This window comes from Xiphias gladius, chromosome 12 (assembly GCF_016859285.1).
Source record: "Xiphias gladius isolate SHS-SW01 ecotype Sanya breed wild chromosome 12, ASM1685928v1, whole genome shotgun sequence".
Classification (NCBI taxonomy): Eukaryota; Metazoa; Chordata; class Actinopteri; order Istiophoriformes; family Xiphiidae; genus Xiphias; species Xiphias gladius.
The window spans coordinates 16632700-16651620 of record NC_053411.1 but is presented as its reverse complement, the minus strand read 5'-3'; the positions used below and the strand labels follow the sequence as shown (position 1 = coordinate 16651620).

The 18921-nt window shown below is 43.6% G+C and overlaps 1 protein-coding gene across 5 annotated transcripts in view; it reads right to left on the bottom strand.

Moving 5' to 3' along the window:
• Nucleotides 1–12477: 12477 nt before the first annotated feature.
• The window catches only part of exoc6b (exocyst complex component 6B), a 108428-nt gene continuing 101984 nt past the window's right edge, over nucleotides 12478–18921 (bottom strand). For 3 of the 5 annotated variants that reach the window (XM_040140575.1, XM_040140570.1, XM_040140572.1), the window contains 3 exons: nucleotides 18461–18573; nucleotides 17318–17329; nucleotides 12478–16357 (listed from right to left, as the gene is read on the bottom strand). In XM_040140575.1, coding sequence (XP_039996509.1) covers nucleotides 16231–16357; nucleotides 17318–17329; nucleotides 18461–18573 — 252 coding nt within the window. In that variant the 3' untranslated portion in view covers nucleotides 12478–16230. The remainder of the gene's footprint in view (nucleotides 16358–17317; nucleotides 17330–18460; nucleotides 18574–18921) is intronic. The other 2 variants (XM_040140571.1, XM_040140573.1) reach the window with 1 other exon arrangement.

Below are 18921 nucleotides of genomic sequence, written 5' to 3'. Positions count from 1 at the left end.
ACAGACGGTCCTTAGCCCACCCTCGTCAGCAGTCGCGGAGACTCGTGATGACACTACACAACTGAGGGATGAACGTTACTGTGACAAATGAAACTTTTGATGAAGAAGAAGCAGGAGGAAAAAAAAAAAAAAGAGTAATTCTTGGTTCGACAGCGCATTTTTACTGAAAAAAGGGATGTGACAAATGACTAGAGCAAATGAGGCGCGGAGGGGAAAATGTGAGGACCGTGACGCGGGGAAAGAGGGGATGATCGAAACTGAACATGTACTGTAGGTTTCCCTTGCACAGACCAGGCGGTCGACAGTCAGCGAGAAAGAGAAAGAGGGAAAAAAAGAGACGACAGACATGTTTAGAGCAGAAAACAAGAGGAGGACTGATGGTCGCTCTTGTTTCCTCTCCCTTTCCTTCAAATTAGCGCTTCATCTCTCGTCCCAGACATGTAATCTTGGGATTTTCTCTTTAAATCATATTTCTTTTGGTTTGTTTCTATGTCTTTTTTTTTTTTTTACTCCCGCTCACCCAGGGTTTTTTGCTGGGCAAGCTTCCTTATCTTGTGACACAGTGTCAAGTTTGGGGTTTCTACTCGGGTTTCTCTTTACCCTTTTAGCTTTAGCGCAACTTTAGCTCTAAGCCCCCGCCTCCCAAAGCTGCTGGCTGACTCTGTTTTTTTTTTTTTTTTCCACTCACTTTCTCCAACATCTTCTGGTCGTTTGAACGTCTCTCACAAAATACCCGTCGCACCTGTCAGGTTGGGTTTTTCTCGGTTAAGATCCGGCACCCGCTAGACAAAGAGGCAGACTATAATCCAGAGCAGAGCTTTCGCTAGTCGTAATTTTTCCACAATGCAATGCCTTTCCCTGAATCATTGGGGGTTTTAAAAAGCTCCTACGATGCGTCATACATGCCTGAATCTAGAAAAAAGACGTTTGATTTCACAATGTCAAGTGAAAATTTAAGTGTCCCGTGTCTACCAGAGAGGAAAAGTAATATTAACAAACTCAAAGTTGTCGGTTCGCCCCAGTGCCCCTTCTCCTTACCTTGCTTTTCAATGAGAACTGATCCCACTGAATGGCCATGAGTGAGGTACTTTGATATGTAAAACTCTAACCTAACAATGATCAAAACCAAGCCTTGCGCAGCCCAGTTAGCTTCAACCTTTAACTTATTTAATAACAATCAAGGCACACGTGGGTACCCACAGTTTGCCCATTCTTCTCGCTGATCCCTCACGTCTTATTGCCTGTATCTACTTTTTACTTTTTGGTTTCGTCAGCTTTTATAAAAACTCAGTCCTGGGTTCATCACCCCGTTGGTCATTCCTCATCATGTTCCAACGCACAGCGGCTTTTAGGCATTTTTCAGTTTTTTTGCTAGCAGTGGCAAGGAGGCACCTTCACGCAATCTATAACGTCGATGAAGAGCCATGAATTGTTCTTACCGCTCCGGTGTGGGCAGGACTTCGTCGCCCTCTGTGCTGTTTGCGGTTTTTCAGTGGGCATCGTTGCATCTACTTGCAACGCATAAATAAAAATGAATCCAACCTCAGCCCGAAAGCTTTATGCGAAAAAAAAAACAAAAAACCCATTGCCAGGGCTTGTTGGGTTAAGGTCTGGTTGCTGAACTCTACAAGAAGTGGAGCCTCTTGTCTTTGCGTCTTTGCCATCTCTAGCTGCCAAACCTTTTTTTTTTTGGATGCCTTGATCCTTGATACAAAAGTTGTATATTCATTCGGTTTCACTCAGTTGTTTGGAAATTATGACCTGATAATATGAGATATACTCCAACAAAGCCTTATAAAGCGTTGATTTAGCCTTGGATGACTTCTTTTGGTTAAGGTCGGGGGAAAGTTCTGGTCATGGTTTTGAAATGTAAATGTCAAAAAAAAATGGCCACCATTACCACATCATGCAAATAACCAACATGTGTTTTCTTGCACTAAGTACGAATTTGCCATAAAAGTACTTTTCTGTCTTTTGTTCATCATCCCTCACTCCCCCCCCCCACACTCTGATGGATGGTGTGGATTAGCGTCTGACAGAGCGCCTGACCGCAGACTGGCATTTTACTGGGCAGCACCAAACAGCTCGTAACCCCGCTGACACTTCTGTAAAACGTCTGTGCGCCCCGAGGGTGTCAGATGTCCCGCTGACAGTCACACTGCTCGGTGCCAACAAGGCCATGCACACATCCCAAAACCATTAGTCTGCACTGCACAGGGGGGCACAGTGTGAGTGTGTGTGCGCTTGTGTATACAGCCAACAACCCATTTCCCACAAACGTCATGAGTTGCACATGTACACAACACACACACACTCTGTGACACACGCAGTGTTGTTAATCAGGGTTTATAGATAACACATGTAGCGGCAGTTTCCCATGATGACACACCGCCGTCAGCGAGAAAAACACAGTTCATTAGGTCAGCGTGGAGCGTGTGCGTGTTTTTGTGTGTGTGCCGTCAGGTGAGTTTATGATAACGTGAGCACGAGTGCGTATTTGTGCGTATGAGTGTATTTAAAGGTTCATTAGTGTGTGGTGTGTGTGTGTGTGTGTGTGTGTGTGTGTTTTGGTTAAATCAAGTTTTACGAGTGTTCTGACTTCATTCTGTTGTACGTAGGCAAAGAAGCAAATAAAGACATCTGGGCTCAATGACTCAGTTGTGTTTGTGTGTGTTTGTGTGTGTGTGTGTGTGTGAGTCCCTGTAACTTACTTTGTTTCTCCTTTTACTCAAGTTTTAATGTTTATGTCTCGTGCTCCTACTGTGTTTCATCATCAGTGGGGGGAAAAGTTCAGTCTCATAACTCAGTTGCTTTGAAAAGTACAGTTACTGTCATTTTAGTAACACAAACAGGAAACCGCTCGTTAAGAAGAGGGACACAGCACATTTTAGCATGGACCGTTTTAAAGTTTGCTCACGACAATGAGAAGACAGAAAATATATATGTAGCTTCAGTATTTCTTTTTTTTTTTTTTTTATTGTTCTCCTGGTTATCTCTCTCTTCACGGGCCGGGCTCTGTGTTCAGTGGCCGACCACGGTACTGCAGCCAGAAAACCCCTGCATTTTTCCCCACCACCAATTTACAAGAACTGCAAAAGAACTGCAAACAAGGACGATGAACACCCTCTGCATCATGGTTTTATTGAAAAACTTTTCGGTTTAATATTTGTAGAACTTTCCCGGGGCGCTGGGAACGTAGCTTCTAGTGCATCTCAATGTAGAGTCAGGGAAAGAGGCGCTGAGTTTGCCCATACCCTCGATTTCAGCAGCTCCTATGGTGGACGAGTGGCTTCGACGGGGGCAGCCGCGTTCACACACGTGCCTGCGTGCTCTGAGAGTACGATGTCATCTTTATCTGTCCCGTCGGATAACATCGATACTGTGGTCGTTATTTAGCCAACATGTAGCGGACGACTTAGACGGGCCGCCGACGTTAACCCTGGAACTCGCTCACTCCTCCTGGTGGCAAAAGTAAAGGCGGCCGACGGAAAGCCACGTCGGCGTCACCTCCACGTCCACAGCACCCGATAGTTCCATTGGCTCACCTTTTTATAGATATCGGCCTGACGCCTGCGTGTTTTTGTGGGTTCGTCGCGACCGTCTTCCTGCTGCTCACCGTCTAATCCTCGGCGAGGCTGTCGATGAATGTAGCCCGTGGATCAGTTTTCCGTCAAGAGGAAGGTGACGCCGGGCAACGCTTCTGACAGACGCGCGCTCTAACTCCGCGAGGCGTTTCTTATTGATAGAAGTGCAGCGGGGCGAGCAGCTCGGTCGTCCTCTGGAGCGGCGGAGGAAACCGTTCTGCTCACCGGCAGCTGCAGCGTGTGATTCCGCAGATGCAGGTCGTTGAACAAGACTTTGCACTAAAACTTGTCCATTTGTCCGTCTTTCACATTATCCTTTAGTTTTTATTCGTCCACGTTCTCGTTCCCAAAAGTCTTGGTTTTGTTGTGAAAAAAAGGTCTCGTGAATAATCTTTATTATAATAGTAATAATAACTATTATTATTATTATTATTATTATTTTCTTATGTTTCTTCATAGTTTTTGTTAACGAAATTAACACTGACATACACACACACACACACACACAGTATAAACAGATCAGAGGGTCATCTTTTCAGTAATCACTTGGGTAATTACTGTCTCCCTGTCTTTCAAAGCAGTGTGTGTGTGTCTCAATGTCATATTTCAAAGGTCTGTCAAACAAAACAAAGTTAAAACAAGCTAATGAGGTTACAAGGTTTCTAGCAACCAGAAAGTCACGTGAGCTCTCCCTCCCTCTTTGCCACAAACGAATGGACTTTAATTCGTCTGATGGTTCACTTACATGACACGTGTCTCACAGCTGATGATACAAAGGAAGAAAAAAATGGACCACGACATATCGATTACAATAAAATAGAACCAATTAGCAATGAACACAGTTAACCTGTGTTCATTAACGCTGCTCATTTCCCAGAAATCCTAATGACACTCAGTTAGTCAGTTTCCCAGCTGGATAATTCTCTCTCTCTCTCTCTCTCTCACTCACCCTTATGCTCACAAACACATGCGCACGCACACACACACACACACACACACACACACAGGCACCGAAACGCACACATTTCCGAAAATTTCCCCAGAGAGGTCTGTATCGAATCAGATCTAAAACGGCAATTACAGTAATGCCGCTCGACACTTTAATGTTTTTGTATTCACCGTGAACACCGGGGGAAAAATCCAGCGAACACACGCCCGCACGCACGCACACACACACACACACACACACGCAATCACAATCCCAATCACACATCGTAACAATCCCCAATGCACGGTGCTATCGGGTCTCTGCTAAGCCTTAATAATGGGCTCCATTATAATTCAGTTTTCTTCATATGTGGTTGGGAACAAAAAAGGAATGAAAAACTGGCAGCACTTCACTCACTCACACACACACACACACACACACACACACACACACACACAGTAGTCATTTTCAGGAAGAAAAAGAATTTGCTGGTCAGGCCGCAGCTATATTTAGGGAATATTAGTAAAACTCAATGTGGATGAAAAAAGAAAGAGATGAAGAGATAAGAGGAAAGGAAGGGATGATGGGTTTCAGAGGACAGGACCACAGGTATCCGGAGGGAGACCGAGGGGACATTTTCACTTCAACATCAAGTGACGTCGACTAATATTTTCTGGCGTCTCGTGTGCTGCCGGGAATAAATAAAGGAAATTCCAACCTCCAAGTCTCCTGAGCCTGAAAAATGAATTCAGCAAGCAAAGCTCGAAAACAGGAAAAAGTCCAAACCTGTAAACATAGTCGGAGCTTTGGATTCGTGTGACAAAACAGTTTGCATGGGACTCTAGGAAGAGCCATGGTGGCGTCTTTTTACCTTTTTCCAAAATCAAAAACACAAGAGCAAATGTGAATTAAACGGTGCGTTTATCCGCTCTGACACAAGCCCAGCGAGCTAGCTGAACACCAACAGCAGTAAGCTAGCGTTGTTTCCAAAGTCAAGGGGCGTACATTAGCTAACCACAATATTTTATGGTTTACATATGAGAAAATATCTGTTTGGGACTGGAGGAGGAGGACCCTGGAGCCCCCCCTGCGGGGACCAGGACGCCAGTAAACCAGACTGTCGGCTAACTTTCGCACTATAGCTTTACTTCAGCCAAACTCAGAATGAGCTAGCCCTCATCCTCAAACCCCTTCCTGTTGTAAAAATGACCCGTACTTGTATGTAAGTAAGTTTCTAATACATGATGTGTTCAGAGATCATCGTTTCTTGATTTAAAATGAACAAGCTGGAAACATAAAAAGAAAAAGGAAAAAAAAAGAAACCCTGCTGTGCAAGCAGCTTAGAGTTACGTTGTTTTGTTAGGTGATCGGTGATAGGTATGAATTATGGAAAGGAGGACGTCAGGTGAGGTCGTCTAGAGAGAGACGAGAAAACATTTTTGGAAAAGTGAAGGATGGAGAAAAAAAAAGAAAGAAAGAAAAGAAAAAAAAATAAAAGAGAAGAGGATCAAAATACATTTTTGTTTTTATCTGAAAAAAAAATGCAGGGACGGAGGAGATGAAGTGAAAGTTACACACACACACACACACACACACACACACACACACACACACAGAGTTGGTGTTTCTGTAACCTTTGACCTCTCAGGCTCATCAATAACCAGGAGGCGAGGAGAAGTGTGTGTGCTGTCTCATCCATCTTCATTAAACCTCTGTGTGTGTGTGTGTGTGTGTGTGTGTGTGTGTGTGTGTTTGGTATAGCGGCTCCCAGCTTAAGTGGTTAAACACATGCAGGATTGATTCGTATAAACAGTTTGTTATGGCATTAAAAAAAAAAAAACCCCAAATGAAGCTTTTATTGTGAAGATGCAGGTTGTTTTGGTTAGTTTTGTGGTTCTTGGGCCTGTTGAAAACTCCCTGGGAGCAAAACGTTAAACCAGCTTTTCATTTACCAGAAACACGCTGACACAAAGATCAACCAACATGGTGCCGGAATACTTTTGTAATCTCTCCATATCCTTGTTTTGTTTTTTTTGTTTTTTCCTTTATCAACCACCCATCTCTCTCTCGGTCCCTGCAGGAAGGAAAGTTACTACTCTGGTATCTAAGGGACTGATTATTTAATGTTCTATCTCACACACAGGAGCCAGACGATATGCAAACCGGACCCAGACCGGGAAGCGATGGTGGTATTCAAAGCTTCGTCGCCATGCACAGGTACAGACGACAAGAAGGTTCCTCACACTCCCCCCCTCTCTCCGTATCTCAACCGCCCTCCCCGCTTCTCTCTGGTAGCGAATTGCGATGCTGCAACCTCCACGTCTGCCGTCACCAGAGGCTCCGGAAGCTTTTTAGCTCCTCTCGCTTTGGCGGCCCGGAGCCTTCTGCCCGGTTCCATGCAGTCCGTCCCCGTTTTCGCTCGGTTGTGCCGTGAACCGCTGCGACGCTACGCTCCGCTCGCCTGCCTTTTGCCTGCTTGTGGCTGATTTGAGTTTGGAGGAAGTTGGTACAACAACTTCCTGTTTCTATATTCAGCTGTTTGTCTCTTCCTTGTCTGCCAGAACACACTATCAAACCGGACCATCACACACACACACACACACACACACACACACAGTGATCTGATCTGAACAGATAGTTTCTGGGTATTGCTTCTGTCCCAGCGTGTGCGGGTTTATCAGCGCGCACTGGAACACCGTCCCGTCGCTCACACGGCTGAGCCCGGACGCTTTTGTTTGGTTTTATCTCGGTTCCTGAAAGCAGGACCCGACAGCCAGTGTTTGTGGCTCACTGTCAGCTGGAGCCGAGAGGGGCAGAAAATTAGTGGAGCAGTTCAACGGAGTTTTCTAGATCCGATGTACGCGAAAGAGATGTGGTGTCATATTAGTTTGAATCGTTTGAATGTACAGCCCTTCTCAAAACAGAGTATTTACAGCCCCGTCTCCCAGAAATTGCGTCTATATTTGTAACAGTTTTGCATAATTTCAACCGGATTCCAACGTAACGAGGGTGTGTTGTCAATTCACGTCTCGCTTGTTTTCCGCCACATAATCCGATCTTCCAGTACGATGTCCCCCCTGCGGTGACTCCTGCATCCTTAAGGTGGTTTACGGTTCTGTTCAGACTCTCACGGGCTCTCGCTCGGGTCCGGTCCGGTATGGACCCTGGTCTGGTTTAATGCAGAAAGAGTTCGCAGTGACTGCGGTGACTGCGGACCTGTTGGTTCGCATTTCACCAAAAGCCACCGTCCTCTCCCGAACCTTAACCACGGCGCTGTTGTTGCCTAAACCCCGGCCGGGGACCGGTGGATGCGATACCCGGGTCTCAGGTGTCCCCGCCGTCGCCTGCTGCTGTTAATAAATGTAGCAGTTCATTCGTTCATTACAAAAAAAAGAGCCTCAGAGCCCAATTCAATCTACTGTTGCAGTGTGGTTGTGTATAAATGTCGTTTCCAGGAGACTTGGACGTTGAATATTTCGTTTTCCGATTTCAGATCAGATGTTTTTCTTCTCAGTCATCGGGGAAAAATCCATTGCTGACATTAAGTCATAATCTGTGAAAGTTCTGACATAAACCACACAACATACAATTGAATTATTATTATTATTTAACACAAGTACCCCAATCATTGTCATCGGTGATAATAATCATGACATAAATTCATGAACTTCACATCTACATTCTACTGTTGTAAAATTGCCACTCTTCCCTTCAGGACGTCGCTAACGATGCTCTAGAGTAAAACCATCGGCTCAGGAAAAATCGAAAAGACGCACAAACACAGACAAAGCAACCATAGCTACTGACACCGTTATTGATATTAACGGGGTAATAAAGGAGGGAAGGAAACAAGGAAGGAAACAAGGAAGGAAACAAGGAAGGAAATAAGTTTTCTTCCTCCAACTTTTCTTCCTCTCTTCTTTCACCTTTGGAGGAAGTTGTTGTAGTACGTTATACAACAACTTCCTGTTTCTATATTCAGCTGTTTGTCTCTTCCTTGTCTGCCAGAACACACTATCAAACCTGACCATCACACACACACACACACACACACACACACACACACACACACACACACACACACACACACACACACACACACACACACACACACACACACACACACACACACACACACAGTGATCTGATTAAGAAAAAAGGCAGAGAGATGAACAGATTGTGTAGCTACAGTTTGTTTAGCGGTGACGAGTGTGTGAGAGAAACACTGATAGTGGAAGAGATACTGTGTGTGTGTGTGTGTATGTGTGTGTATGTGTGTGTGCTCCTCCACACACACATACTTTGACTTTGATGACCTCTCATGACCCCAGGACGACCTTGGATGATCTTTCACCTCTCTAGGTCACAGTGAGATTAGAAAGCAGCAGAATAAATGAAACGTGTGTGTGTGGACTGTGTGTACATATATATATATACATATATACACACATATGTATGTATATATATATATGTGTGTATGTATATGTATGTATGTGTATATATATATATATATATATATATATATACACATACATACATATATGGACATACATATGTGTGTATACACATATATATACATATATATATATGTGTATGCAGCTTGACACTTTAAAACATCCAGATGCTGAACATTTTGACAAATGTTAAAAGTTTGAGCTGCAGCAAACAAAATGACCTTAAGAATTCGTGTTGGATAATTGAGTGGCTTTTAAGACCTGCTACTTGTAATTAAACTGAAAATAATTTAAGTTTTCAGAGTTACATTTCAGACATTTAAAGGTGCTTCCTCTACCAGAATATGTTCTAACATTTTAATACTTATATTACATATGTTTAGCATTTTATCTTCTGCATTTTGAAATTTCAATTTTCTAAGCCTTATTTTTTTTACCCTCATCCTAACTATCGTTGCTATGGTTTAATTTTTGACACTTGTGTAAAGATCCCGCCCAAGGAGCAGTCCAGGGTGGGGTTTACACACAGACCCGCAAATCTGATCGAGATTCGGCGGCTTCTTCCGGGTGCTGGACGTGTTTGGCTTTTCTTAAAAAGACAGAAGACGGCAGAGGAAACGTGAAGATGGTTTTATTGGAGTCTGGATGCTCGTGTGTGTGTGTGTGTGTGAGAGAGAGATCTGCTTCTTCTCGCACCTGCCAGACACACCACTGTCAGAGTAGTAATAATGAGATCTCACACTCACACACTCACACACACTCACTCACACACTCTCACACACACACACTCACTCACACACTCCTTCTACTGTAACACATCTTGTAATACTCAAAAGTGTGTGCGCAGCAGAGAGGAAGACTTTGAAATGATTGGACAAATGTGCTCATTTACACACTTTTATCCTGGTAACACACACACACACACACACACACACACACACACCCTTAAAGCGAGAGAGAAGCATGAAAGTGAGCGAAGAGCCGTGAACTTTCATCTCTCTACTGCTGCCAAACCCTGCTCATATTTCTCTCCAATTCTTCTGCTTTCTTCTCTTCATCTTTAAGAGCTAATATTCCCTGCAATTTATCACATGTAACCCTAAAAAAGTGAAGTGGAGAAAGAAGAAAAAAACAAAAACCCTTCCTTACATTTATTTAAGCCATTTTTTGTGCCAGCCAGTCAACAGTTTTGACCACAGTGGGCGTCGCAGCGTTTGAACAGTGGCTCCGGGCGTTTAGAAAATATTTCTCCACCTCGAGCTCCAGAAATGTTGTCGTACCTCTGTTGCCTGCTGATACTCGGTGGTTTTTTACATCCTGCAGGACAGAATATAAAAAAAGCCTCGACCGTCAGCTGATGCAAACCAACCATAGCAACAACAAAAAAAAAACATTTAAAAAAAAGATTAAGATTGTTTACATTTTTCTCATCCAACATTACGCAGTTCCACAGAACACAGAGGGAACAATTAGCGATGTCTCACCCAAAAAAAAAAAAACCCCTCTCTATTTCTATTTTCTTCTGCAGCTTTTTTTGAACCTCACTGAGCTGCAACTGACCAACGCTTAGGTTCCTCCTAACGAGGCTTCAGCCCTCACCAGGTGTGTGAGCGTGCAGCACAGTGAACTTGACGAACCGATTAGTGGCCCCATCTTGAGTTAGCACCGCGGCTAAAGGGAGACCAGAATGAGGAACCGAAATCTGTGGAGTCAGCCGCTGCTAAGAATTGATTAGGTGACTGCAGAGCAACTCATCGCAGACAGGGCGGAATCTGCAGAGTTTGGTAGAAGCTTCTTCTTCTTTTGCCGGGACTGATAGGCTGGGATGACACAGAGCGGGAGGAGGGAAGGACACTTTGTAGAGATTTGGCTTAATCAGGGCCTGAATGAAAAATGGAGAGAGTTCAAAAAGTTCACTGAAATCAAAAAAAAGAAAAAAAAAGAGAAAGAAGAGGAGAATGGAAAGAGAGGGGGAGGTTTTTGTGAGGAGTCCCGAAGCGCTGAGCGCTCCGCCGCTCCTCTAAAGACTGCCGGGAACACGCACACACACACACGCACAGGAAACCTGGAGCATGCAGAGAGTTTGTCTTGCTCTGGATTCGTGTCGCTACCCTCCACTGAACTGGCGCACACACACACACACACACACCTCCCACCTGCAGCGCCAACACAAACAGAGTCCTCGTTAATCACATCCCTCGCAGCAGACGCCCATGCTGTCCGGGAGGTCAAAGGTCGCCGTGACGAGAGTCGGGCCGCGTGAGCCGGCCCTTTGGAATAAACTCTAACGATATTTCTTCCCGTTTTACGGCCGTTGTCATGATGACATCGCCGTCTGTCGCTCCCCTGTAGGTCGCGGCCGCGGGAGGTGAAACCAGCGGCGCTCCAGCGGCTTCAGGTAAGTACATTACTCAGGTACAACTCTCAGTTCCTCCGCTCCTTTTCAAACCTTCACTGCGTTTCAGAGGAGGATATCATCCGTTTTTACTCCACTACATTCATACGAGCATTTTGTAGGTTCAGATTTTATATGTATGTTGGGCATACGAAGTACAGCCCAAGGCAGTGTTATACAGCAGATGTACATTACTACGTCAATGCATATGAATCCAGTATTATGATACGCAGAACAGCATCAGAGTGTTAAATGATCGTATATAAACAGTACTTTTACTTTGGACACTTAAATCTGGACCAAGTCATTTTTGAGAGAAGAAATCAAACGTCGAATTCATATCGAATTCATTCAATTCGTGTCTTTCTGCTACAGGTGTGACCAGTAGCTACTGTTTACAAACTTTACATCATAGTTTTCATTTATTCCGACTAAACATTCAGACTTTGCTGACTTTATAACCCCCGTGTTGCTGTTACAACAGGTTGAGTCTTATCTCATGAGTTGCACAGTCTTGCTTTTAGTACGTTTTGTTGATAACGACACTTTAACTTTTACTTAAATTACGCTGAATTTGTACATGGTGGTGTCGCTACTTTCACTAAAGTGGAAGCCGATCCCTTCTTTGATCACCGTTTCTAAATGTGGGTTATGTTTAGCACCAGCGTTCACCTCCAAAATACTTGCCGCCTTTGACTTTACGTCATTGTCTAACTTTGACAACGAATATAGTCCTTTTCAAATGCCACCACAGAAGAAAATGGCACCCGTTGATTTTAAACAGCGTTAATATATAAAAATCGACGTAAAGGAAAGAACTAAGGTCAGAAATAAGCTTTTCGCTTAAAATAAACATTATAACTTCTTTTAAAAATGAATTAAAGGGCAAGATTTTAAATGAGAGGAGGTAGCTCGATTAACTAGAACTACGCTAAGCAGCCACTAGACTCATGTATTAAACAGCCGCTGTCAATACTGATTCACATACTCCGACTAGATGAAGTACGCAACATGCACAGAAAGGTGGACGAGAAGACACATTGTGCAAACGTGACAGCGATCGGATCAGTTACCTCGAAGCGACAGACGAAAATTGATGAAATAACAGTCAAGACAAAATATTCAACAGTTTTCCTTTTATTCCGTATTTGTCTGTTGGCATTTGTTGCAACTTTAGTATTATTTTACTTCAGTTTCATTTATTAGTGGTTTAATACAACACCATTTAGTGCTTTCTGTCTCAACAAAGACTTCTGCTTACAGGATACAAAACAAAGCAGCAGCAGCATCTGCAGCGTGAGGACTCTGGACGGGTACGGGTCAGAGAAGCGGGCAGGTGTCGCTGTGAACGCCTGGATCGTCCAACACTGTGGCCTCGCTTACCACTGCCACAGTGCTCTCGAGCAAGGGACCGGAGCTGCTCCTTGGCCAACGATAAGAGCTAGGCGGTGGGCAAGTACATTTGACGTGCCCCAAAATCCTGCAGTTTAAGCAAAGGACGTCTGTACACAGCTGGAGCGATCGGAAAGTGTGTCAATTCGGATCCGTTATCAGATCGATCCAGGTCCACCCACAACCCACGTTTTCAGTTTTAGTCACAGCAGTTCCTGACGTGTTTGAGAAAGTTCAGCGCCTCCACCAACAGAAGGGGAATTTCTCCACCATGCAGATCTCACAGTTACAAGAAAAATATTTTGATCCAGAGATTTTTTAACCAATTTAAAAAAAAAAATCTCAAACAGAGATATTTCAAGTCGTATGTGATCAGTTCTAAAACTGAGGTTTACTACAGGCGACGACTAGCAGCGCATAGCATCATTAGTGTCTCAGAAAAAGAAACAGACAGACCTCAAGCTATTAAGAGGGCTTTGAGTTGAGATGTTTTGTGTTTTTCTTCTTTCTCAGACCGTCAGCAGTTCCCCGTGTTGATGTACATGCAGCGCGGATGTCCAGTAAACTGGGTCCAGAGTCCAAACACCACAGTGCTGCTGCTTCATTGGCAGGAAAATAAAACAAGACACAGCAAAGGCACATTCAGTAACGACGGCCCCCGTTCCCTTACTAACACCTAAAAATGATACACCGCTGAGGATGGATGACGGGAAAAAGAAAAAAGAAAAAAAAAAAGAAAGGAAAAAACCCAAACACATAAACATACACATCAGCATAAACGCATAGACTTGATTTCACAGTGCCGGCATGCGCACGTGGACACAAACTCACAGAAACACGCCGCGCGTCGTCGTTCACATGGCGATTGATCGAATGTGCTCCGTTAGTGGAACAGAGAGGAAGCGGAAGACTTTAATTCCCTGCTAACACACACACACACACACACACACACACACACACACACACACACACACACACACACACACACGCTGCAAGTTTGAATCCCTTTATAAAGCACAATGATTCTCTCTCTCTCACACACACACACACACACACAAAATGCTGCAGTTTCCAATGCTATTATTGCACCCAAGTTCAAGAAAAAAAAGCAACGCAGAGAACAAAAAAAGACCCATATTAGTTCCAAAACTAATCTAGTGTGAAGGTAATTATCTCCTGTGCTTCAACTTAACGAGTTTGTGTGGCCACACTACACACACACAGAGCTATGTTTATGGAAGACATGAAAGTGTGTGTGCTTGGTATTAGTACAATGGCTTCCATACAAATTTGTCTCTTTCTAGTCTACCACGCGAACCAATCACTATACACTCCAGAGCGGTTGCCAAATTGGAGCATTATTCCCCTCTTTAAGACCGAGCTGTGATGAGTATAAAACGCACCCCCCCCAAATTCAAATCTGATGGAAAGGGGAGGAATGGGTTGCCATGTTTGGACGACATCCTCCCTTTTAAAACCCAAACACTCACTGTTCTTTCAGGTGCTACGATGTGGGAATGAGGTTGCCAGATCTGAGCAGCCGTTCAAGTGTTCACAGGTTGTATGTTAAGAGGGAAAAGGGTTGCCATGTTGCGTCAACATCCCCCTTTGTTAGGGGATAAGGGATACTGGAGTAACAATCTGTGTATTTGCCACCATTATCTACTTTTTCTCGGGCTCAGTGCTCGTCTGGCTGCGATGTTAAAACGTCGCAACCTGAGATGACGACACTCGGCTATTGAAGACGACCCTCGCCGATGTACATTCAAAACGTGCTCTTATTGTGCCACAGTGGAAGACATTGAAGGCTGTCAGCAACAGAGGAGGAAAAATATCACGGGCATGCGGACAGACTTGCGTGAACCAGCCAGCTCGGTTCGATTTTGAGGGAGATGGGAAGCTTGTGGTACAAAAGAATAAAACTCTGCTGACATTGAGAGTTCTCACTAAAAAACCCACACAGATTCTCCCGCTCAGTCTCCATGTGAATCTAACTGCAACTCGCAGCCCAAATTAACCTGCGCTCCCGTTTTGTAGACCTACAGATATGTTGATAACAGCATCCAGCAAGTGAAGCAACAAGTAGGGCAACAAAGTGTTCACTGCAACTGGAAACTGACGAATTTCTGTCAAACTTGAAGCATGAACACGAAGACTGTGGTTTGGGGAAACTTTAGTTGAGCACACCGAATATGTGGATTTATTTTTAATGTCTATGTTCATGGCCCGAAATGCTTATTCTATTACTGATTTTGATGCTGTTTTAGCTGGTAAAATTCAATGTTAGAAGGATAATAATTAGTACATCTGTCTGCTCTACGTGATTGTTCTCCAAAGGTCAGAAATCTAACAGAACCCAGCTGCTTTTAAGATCAAGATCAATTCAAGTTTGAGTAAAAGGCAGGAGATATTGTCAACAAATCCAGTGAAAAGACCTAAAACCCGAAATGTGTTAGTCTGTCTCTCAGTACTTGATGACTTTTCTGCCCTGTCTGTGGCACTCAGCCATGAGCCCATCGGTTCCTAATGAAGAAGTAAATGAGCAAGAATGGGTCACAAATATATAGCTGCTCTTTTAGAAAAGGCAAAGTAATTTCCTAAAACTTCTGGGCACCGTAGCGTTTAGAAAACATTGCTCAAACAGCAGAGATTAGTGCATTTGTTGGTTGGACTACGTTCAGCCGTGGATGAATACACATTTTGTGCTCTAGTGAGTACTTACAGCTGCAGGATGACGTGTGTGGGACTGAGTCAAAATAAACGACACCATATAGGATACATCAGGCTTTGGTGGCACAAAATACACGTCGCACTCGTGCTGAATCACTGGTGGTTTTCATGGGATTTGTTGACAATAAGAAAAAAACTGAATATCTACCTACAGCTGGAAGGAAGAGTTGGCATCAACTATTTCGGATAAGCCAGGGAGTTTACTCATTTCAGCTCGACACGAATTTGAACCAAGAAGATCGACTACAGCTTCCGTTTTATTTTTTGTTTTTTTTGAAAGTTCAGCTTGTGCATGAGCAGGCGTTTGGAACAACCAACCGGATTTAGGAGAGATCTTCTTACATCCTTGTCTTCACCCAAACTGACAATTTCTTGCAAAGTTTCACGCAGATGAAGTGAAGCTGAAGTGAAACTGAAGCTGTCGAAATACTTGTTTTAGCCCCAGGAGTCAGATACTCCTTATTCCGGAAACAGTGGCTTAAATTAACCAATCAGATTGCACAGCACAAGCTTATTATCCAATGAGCTCGCTGCAGGTTTGTACTGGTTGTTTTGGGTGTCAAAGATGACCAACAAGGACCAGTCGTTGGAAGTTCAGTGGCGTCCAGTGAGGTTAAGGTGCATAGATCCACCAGTGGTTTGTGGGGTTGAACAGGTCAGTGACGTCTGCTTTTCATCAGGTTGGATGGATTCGATCAGCTAATTAACTGGCGGCTTCTGGCCCGCTGCCCAATCAGGGGGCTCGCTTTAGGTGTGGTGCTGTGCGATGAGGTTGCGTAGCTGTTTGATGATGGTGTCGATGAGTTTCTGTCTGTCTCTGTCCGTCTTCCTGAACTGGGCGAAGACATTGTTCTTCCTGCTCATCTCCCTCATCCTGGAGACAGAGAATAAGAAGGGATTGGTGGAGGGAAAGGATGCAAATTTAGAGCGGATCACAAAAAACAAGGGTCTGTTTTAGTGTCTCATACACCAATATGCACTGAGTAGTTCATCTGATGCATTCAGGAAAACACACACAAGTGCATAATTTTGGATGCATAGTTTAGTCTGAGCCTTAGTATGGACAGTATGGACACACACATCTCTGCTGAAAGCGCCTGCTAAAGAAGAAAAAGACGTTTGGGCTTTAAAGTTTGCTATGTGTGTGTCCGGTGTCACATGAGAAAGTGTGTCTGTCTCAGCATGCGTGTTTGTGTGTTTTGTCGCAGAACGCTGGACTGTTATGGACCTCCAGGAAGTTCAGGGGCCCAGCAGACCAGAGAGCCCCCAGCAGGGTGCTTCCTCCTGGGCACAGAGGGACCACCGGGCCTGGGCCCTACTGGAGCTCTGGAGAGAAAATACTGAACCTGATTAAAAAAGGTCAACCGTTATGTGCTGAACAATGGACGGGATCATACGACTCTGTGTGTGTGTGTGTGTGTGTGTGTGGTTGTCTTGCCTGATGTCTTGAAAGTTTGTGTGTGAATGCAGGTTGTGTGTGTGTCTCCACAGAAGCTCAGGCTCTACCCTGATAATCTGATGGTACACAGACACACGATGTGGGTGTTGTTGCTGCGATAACATCCCATTGTTAATGGCCATGGCGATAAACATCATGATGACATGAGTTTATTTTCTATTTTTGTTCTATGTCTTTTTTCTGTTCTCTATTATCAGGATGTGCGTACGTGCGTTTAGCCACATATGTAATATTAGACACAGCTACAAAAAAACCAAAAACAAATATTACTTCGCTTTCCTGTACATACACACTTTAGCAGTCGTCTAAGCAGTATTTATTCATGCCAGAATCCATCGTTACACACACCCACACATCGCAGAGACAAATACTCACGGCTTAAACAACCTGTCAGAACACAACAGAGAGGACAGACAGGAGACAGAAAAGAGCAGCGGAAATGGAGGTGAAGAGGGATGGAGAGATGTCAATGCTTTGATGTCGGGCCGCAACTAAAAGTCATTTCAGTCATAAAAGCCATCAATAAATGTGTTGATTCTTTTTTCCATTAACAAATAGGTTAACGTTTGGGGAAATATGCTTATTTCCTTTCTTTGCCGAGAGCGAGATGAGAAAATTTTCCTTACCGATTAATCTGCTCATTAATTATTGATTCGATTTATTGATTAATCCTTTGGTCCTAGCACAGTGAAAATTGCTCATCATACGGTAACGTCATCAGATCCCCAATCAACACTACTAAACCCAAAGATATTCAATTTACTATAAAGTTATACCAAGAAAAGTAATTCATTCTCACATTGAAGGACACGGAACCATCAGAGTTTGGCATTTTTGCTTGAAAATGAATTAAACGATGAACCATTTATCAAAATAGATGCAAATTAAATTTTTTTGGCTGACTAATCGTTGCAGCTGTAGAGAAAACTTATGTAAATCTCGTGTCTGTGTATGGAGGTTTTGGTTGGTTTTTACATTTATGTTAATCCCCTTATTGCCAGTCATTATGCTAAACTAAGATAACCACGTCCTGGCTCTGGCTTCATACTTCACACAGACACGAGTGTGCTACCAGTTTCCTCATCTAACTCTCAGGAAAAAAGCCAATAAGCATATTTCCCAAAATATTGAACTATGTCTTTAACATTAATGTGCCACATAAATAAAAGATCCCAGAGCCTTCGGTCATTCAATCTATAAAATGTACATCCCAACTAAACCAGAGTTTACCCAGGGTAATGTCTGTGTACTGCTTATTTTGTTTGATCAACGGTCCAAAACCCAAAGACGCTCAAATTACAACAATATTAAACAGAAAAAAGCAGAAAATCCTCTCACTTTTCTCACATTTTTGCCGCTGGAAGCAGATTAAGATGCTGAAGATCCGTCAACTAACCAATTCATTGTTTAAACGCTACTTTGATGGATTACAACAAGGAAGTGGTGAATCCAGGAACAAAAGGGGAAAAAAAGAAAAAAAAAGAAAAACAGTAAATGTGTGAATGAAGGACTACTCACTTCTCCAGCAGGACCAGTGCAGTATGTGGGTTGACTCTCAGGTATTTGCAGGTGGGTTTGCCGTAGTCAGCCAGGTAGGTCGACCAATCCCACTGGGTGAACAGTTCCAGTAACTACACAAAGATAGAAAGAGAGATGGAGAGATATTTAAAACGATGTTGTTCCCTGTTTACCCACAGAAACACACCCAGTTTTAGGGGGAACTAATGATCCATTAAGATGTGAGATCATAAACATCATCCAGCAGATCGTTGGCTCACACGGCTCACACTAACACATGTTGAGCAAGCGCTGGTTTCCAGAGGAGCGCCAAAGCCAAGAAATATGGTAAGAAATCTTCAGTACTGTTACCGAATCTGGCAGTTTTTTGGAAGAGATTAATAAAATTTATGAAACTATGGTGCAATCATGTTTCCCGTGCCACAGATTGGTCTTAGGATTCCTTTTATTTGACTAAAATA